Source organism: Chrysochloris asiatica, unplaced genomic scaffold, assembly GCF_000296735.1.
Source record: "Chrysochloris asiatica unplaced genomic scaffold, ChrAsi1.0 scaffold00025, whole genome shotgun sequence".
Taxonomy (NCBI): domain Eukaryota; kingdom Metazoa; phylum Chordata; class Mammalia; order Afrosoricida; family Chrysochloridae; genus Chrysochloris; species Chrysochloris asiatica.
The window spans coordinates 21,359,077-21,365,076 of NW_006408543.1; the positions used below are offsets into that span (position 1 = coordinate 21,359,077).

A 6,000-nucleotide genomic window follows, 5' to 3' on the forward strand; every position below is an offset into this window, starting at 1 on the left:
ATTGATGTGTTGCTTATAGATACACAGCCATTTTGATTGTGTCTTATTCTCTTTGGCTTAAATTTATAAATTAGAGATTGAGTACTGGCACCAATATAGGGCTTTTTATGCCCGGCGTTATACTTACTGCCCAGTTCAGTGAACTCTACTTTTCTTTCTATTGCCAACCAAAGTCACCTAACACAAACATTTGAAGCAGAGGGAAAGCTCCCTCCAACATTTCCTGATCCCGGTATCAGCAGCAAACAAGTAAACTGTGCAGATTCCGGTTGAAAACAAGTGGTGCAGGGTAATTGTTACACCTCCTTGCCCCAGCCAACCCCAGGAAGTCTATGAAAATGGACACTTTCAGCAGTAGAAGTATCAGTCAGAACTCCCGAATTGGTTGTCAGAGGGTGTGCTTGGCTTTTGTCCGTTGGTGCTAAGTGCCCTGTATGGATCTTTAAGCACTTATCACTTGGCCATGATTTACCCTGAATTATGTATGCAGATAAGGTGTTTTCTTAACAATGAATGCAAATAGAAATTTCCTTCTTTGGGACATAAGAAGTAGCTCAGTATTTATGTGAAATCTTGAAAAGGCAAATTCATGGAATCAGATGGTATTATGATTCCTTTTTTCCTTTCTCTAACTTTCTATTGATTAAAAGAATCAATGATCAGCACACTTTGGGGTGTTTTCTTTAAAACTATGGAATGTGTATTTCAGCTGCTCCCCAAAAGGTTACTTACAGAAGTATGTATAGCTTATCTCTGGGTTTCAATTTTGTAAAACGAAAATGCTTCTTCTATTAGACAAAAAGTCACTAGTACTATGTGTGAAAACAAAGTGCTGATGACAGTTCAGACATGAAGAGTGTCATTGTGTAATGCTATTGTCATGGTTGTCTTAGGACCTTGTGCTGGAGCTTGTGTTTGGCTATCGAGGCCGAGACTGCAGGAACAATGTTCACTATTTAAATGATGGTGCTGATATCGTTTATCATACGGCATCTGTCGGAATTCTGCATAATGTTGCTACAGGTAGGGAAACCCAATTCTCTACCCCACTTCCCACGTCCCCCCAACACTTAAAAAACAGTTATGTAGAAGTTTAAAATTCTTTTTGGAAACCATTGTTTAAATTATTAATAATAACTATAATGTATAAGAAGAAACCATCCAGAATATTTATATTTCATGGTGCAGAACTTTCTATATTTTAAGTAACCAAATTTACAATCTTAAGAGAATATGACATAGAAAGGGATTTCATAAGGCAGTGTGCTCATAGCTAACTACCAAAAGAAGTAAAGGGATATTGAAACCATGTATGATGAAACCATTTGTAACTTAATCCATTTCCCCATAACTTCATCATAAAATCAAATCTGATAGTGATTGAAAGTCGCCTGTCAAATCGGTGATTGTTGGGGCAGGACTGTTGTTCTTCCTGTGGTTTGGAAAGCTAAGGAAAAAAGCTAAGAAAACTGCTGATCGGTCACTGCTGTTCACGAGGGTGAAAAACTGTTTCTTGATGCTGGTGTAACTGATTGCATTGTTGAAGAGCAAATAAAGGTCTCTTAGCATCAGTTGTGGAGTCCTGGTGTGGCACTGTGGGTTAATGCGCTGGACTGGAAGGTCAGTTTGAACCGTAAGGTCAGTGGGTCAAACTCACCAGCCACTCCTCAGAAACCCTATACATGGTCGCTATGGGTTAGAACCAACTCGACGGCACTTAACAACAACAATAACAAGCATCAGTTTAAGCATAATGTGGTAATCTGACTAGTGACATTAAGTACTTAATTTTTTATTCTGCTTTATCACATATAATTGTAAACTTTATCAAATCTAAAACTGAACATAAAAATAGAGTTCATCTTTCCTGATGTTTCCTCTGAAAACTTGACTGTAAATGGGTAAAGAAGAGATTATGTGAGTCACTCTCCCATCCTGGTCAATAGTAATCCTTAATAGGATCTTTTTGTTTTAATTTCCTAAAGAAAATGATTCACCAGGATCACACAGAAATTGGTGGCATTTTTTCCATTTCAAATCTGGGCTATTTGAGAAGTATTGCTTAGAGAGAAAATCCTCTGTGTTTGAGGCTTCAGGTATCCTTTAAAGGAAAGAGAAAGTACAAAAAGACAAGAAAGGGATGACTGTGTAAGCCAACTCTCAGTACATACTTGTAGTCCTCATGCAGTGCTGTGGGTTAATACACTGGACAGCAAGGTCAGTCTGAACCACAAGGTTGGCAGAAACCCTATACAGGGTCACTATGGGTCGGAACTGACTCAATGGCGCTTAACAACAACAACGACATATTCTTGTAACTTTATTATGAACTTCCTAACTGCCCATCTTTCTTAGAGGAGGCCAGGACAGAGGGGAAACCTGGCACCTGCTGCACTTCCAATTTCTGATTATTGGGTCTCCCAGGAATCTGGGGGTACCACCACTATGTTCAGGGTCTGAAGAGCTACAGTAGTTCTGAAGAGTGGATCTTCTGCCACCATACCCAACAGCATATATTTGCTTATTTGCTCTTAACTGGATTTTAAGCCCTGGAAAGTACAAAACACATTTCACTTTGAAAAGTTTTAAAGTGGCACTAGTTTTGTCTTTGTTTTCTTACTGTAGTTCTTGAATGTTCTGCTTTAGAGGGCTTGGTCTCTATGGTCCTTTGTAATCTGGACTCAGTATAGTGTCCTGACCTCATTTCCTATGTTTCCATTAACTTGCCTAAGCCTGCCTTTGGTACCTGTTGCGTGTACTACAGTCATTGTCTGCTCAGGTCTCCTCACTGCCACTTAATTCAGTCCCTCCCCATGGAGTACAGACGGAATGTAAGTGGGATAGACTGGCTTTCAGGAGCCTCCATAATTCTGTTTTCAGCTTGCCTTTCCCACCATGGTTCCCAGTTTTCTTCTTCATGAATCTTACACTTCAGTCACAGTGAGCCCGCCCTTTATAGGCACTTTCCTGCCTCTGTGCCTTGGCAGAAATTGTTCACTCATCTGAAGTGCCTTTCCCCACCTACCTGCACATTTACAGAATCTATGGAGCCCTGGTAGCATAATGAGTTACCAGTCAGGCTGCTAACTACAAGGTCAGCAGTTCAAATCCACCAGCCACTCCACAGGAGAAAGATGAGACTTTCTGCTCCCATAAAGATATACAGCCTCAGAAACTCTGTACAGGGTCACTATAAGTCAGAACTGACTCCATGACACACAATCACCACCAGCTACCAACTATGTCAGTCCAGAGGGCTGGACGCTCATGATGAACATAATCTCTTCAGCTTCAAAGGCTCACAGCATTGTGATGCGGTTCTCTTGTGGCACTTGATATATTCAGCCTTGTTGGCCCAGTGCATCCCTCTAAGTGCTCTATCCCTTCCAAAACTTGTCTGATTTATTTTTTCTGTCCTGGTAATGTGCATGTAGTAAGTGCTCAAAAATGAGTTCATCAGTAAGTTTTAAACAGTCATTTGTTGCTCCACATGAGTGGCATTTGGCTATTATACATTAATGTTTTCAAACTTCATTCTCAAATTCTTTTTTTTTATAGGATCTCAGAGTTTTTATCAGGAACATAATGATGATATTCTGTGCCTCACTGTAAATCAGCACCCCAAGTTCATCAACATTGTGGCAACTGGCCAAGTAGGTATGTTTCTATATTTTGAGAAGAAACCATTCAAAAACATTTGTCTTGTTCAAATAAGCTAAATTTCTTAGGTGGAAATTAAAATTTGATGTCTTTGTGGATTACTTAAAATCTGTGTACAGAAAGCTTATTAGAGTGATATATTTTTGCTTCCAGATGCTTTTCTCTCAAGTTGATTGTCTGAATTGGTCACATGATTCAGCATTTAAAATGAAATGTCTTGCAGTACTTGACATAGTTGGATTTAGTCCATTAGCAGAAACTTCTGGTCAACAAAAAGATTTAATTTCATAGCATATAAAACAGAAGGACATAATCAAAAAAGGCAGTGATAAATAAGGGGAAACAAGAAGTAACTAGGCCGAATTTCTGCTTCTATAGAGCTTAAGCTGGAAGAGGGAACTCTAGCCTGTTTCATGTCAGTAAGGCCTTCTTGCCACTTCCTTTGGCACACTGATGTGATTCTCTGATTTATCTGAAATACACCTGTTTTGCTGTCTTCTCTTAACTCTGCAGAAAACTTAGCCTATAACTCTGCAAGCAAGATAGTGAAAGGTTTATTTAGGACATATTTAATAATCAATGAGTTGGTGATCACTCTGCTGGAGTCTAGAGTCAAGCTGTTTGCAGTAGGATGCTAACCAAAGATTGGCAGTTCAGAACCGCCTAGTGACTCCAGTAAAGAAAAGACTAGCAAACTGCATCCATAAAGATGACAGCCAAGAAGCCCTATGGGAGAGTATTACTCTGTAACACATGGGGTTGCCATGAGTTGGGACCAACTCACCATCAGTTAATAACAAATAAATACTGCTTATCATAGATTTAGGCAACCAGCTATTCAGAACTCTGGTATTGTTTGTAGAAATATTAGAAATCACTGAGTTGGTTGTATCTCTGTAGATTTCCAGGTGTTTTTTTTTTTTCTTTGTGAATGAAAAAATGAAAATTTTAGCATCTTCACTTTTCACAAAAGTAGTTAAATTGATCAGAAAGAAACCTGCTTTCTGGGTTGCTTGGCTCTATAATTATACCACAGAAATCCTTGTATTTTTACTTTCTTGAAAGTTTTCTACTTTTAAAAGAAAATAGACCATTAATTCACCCATTATACACAAAATAATATAAATATAGAGGTCTGACAGCCCTGTTGAGTGTTAAAAAGCAAAGTTGTCAATTTAAGGACTAACGTGCACCTAACCCAAGCAGTGGTATTTTCAGTCACCTCTTATGCATCAGAAAGCTGAACAATGACTAAGGAAGACCAGAGAAGAATCAATGCATTTGAGTTATGGTTTTGGGAAACAATATTGAATGTACAGTGGACTGTCAGAAGAATAAACAAATCTATCTTGAAAGAAGTATGGCCAGAATGTTTCTTGGAAGAGAAGATGGCAGTACTTTATCTCACGTAATTTAGACATGTTATCAGGAGGGACCAGTCCCTGGACAAGGGCATCATGCTTAGTGAAGTAGAGGGTCAGTGAAAAAGAGGAAGAACCTCAATGAGATTCAAACTTAACGACAATTATGAGGATTGCACAGGATCAGGCAGTGGTTTGCTCTGTTGTGAATAGATTTGCTCTGAGTCTTTAAAGAGGGCTTGTGCAGCAGATTTACCTAATGCAATATGTCATTAGATTTCTTGACTGCTGCCTCTGTGAGTGTTGATTGTGAATTCAAGCAAAATGAAGTCTTTGACAACTTCAATCTTTTCTCCATTTATCATGATTTCTAATTCTTGGTCCAGTTGTGAGGATCTTTGTTTTCTTTACATTGAAGTACAAACCATACAGAAGCTTTGATCTTCATCAGTAAATATTTTAAGCCCTCTTTCACTTCCTACACCCAAGATTGTGTCATCTGCATATTACAAGGTTCTTAATCATCCTCCAATCCTGATGCCTCATTATCCTTAATATTATCCATTCTTTCAGATTATTTGCTTAGCATATAGAGTGAATAAATATGGTGAAAGGTTCCGACCCTGGCACACACCTTTCTTGATGTTATGTCATTCAGTATCCCATTGGTCTGTTCTTGGTCTTTGTACAGACACCTCATGAGCCACAGTTAAGTGTTCTGGAATGACCATTTTTTGCAGTGTTGTCCATAGTTTGTCATTGTCCACATAGTCAAAAGCCTTTGTATAGTCATTAAAGCACAAGTAAACATTTTTCTAGTATTATTTGCTTTTGGCCAAGATCCACCTGGCATCTGCAATAACATCCCTCATTCCATGTCCCCTTCTTAATCTGGTTCTGACAACTCCCTGCTGTTCAATATTTTGCCCGTAGAATCCTTCAATGTTATAACCCACGGAGTGAATTTTTTTCTTTAGTT

At 38.7% G+C, this 6,000-nt stretch overlaps 1 protein-coding gene across 1 annotated transcript in view; it reads left to right on the forward strand.

The window, feature by feature from the left end:
* The window catches only part of EML5 (echinoderm microtubule associated protein like 5), a 266,949-nt gene that overhangs the window by 211,419 nt on the left and 49,530 nt on the right, over nt 1-6,000 (forward strand). Inside the window, exons 31-32 of the mRNA XM_006839584.1 lie at nt 894-1,023; nt 3,559-3,657. Coding sequence (XP_006839647.1) covers nt 894-1,023; nt 3,559-3,657 — 229 coding nt within the window. The remainder of the gene's footprint in view (nt 1-893; nt 1,024-3,558; nt 3,658-6,000) is intronic.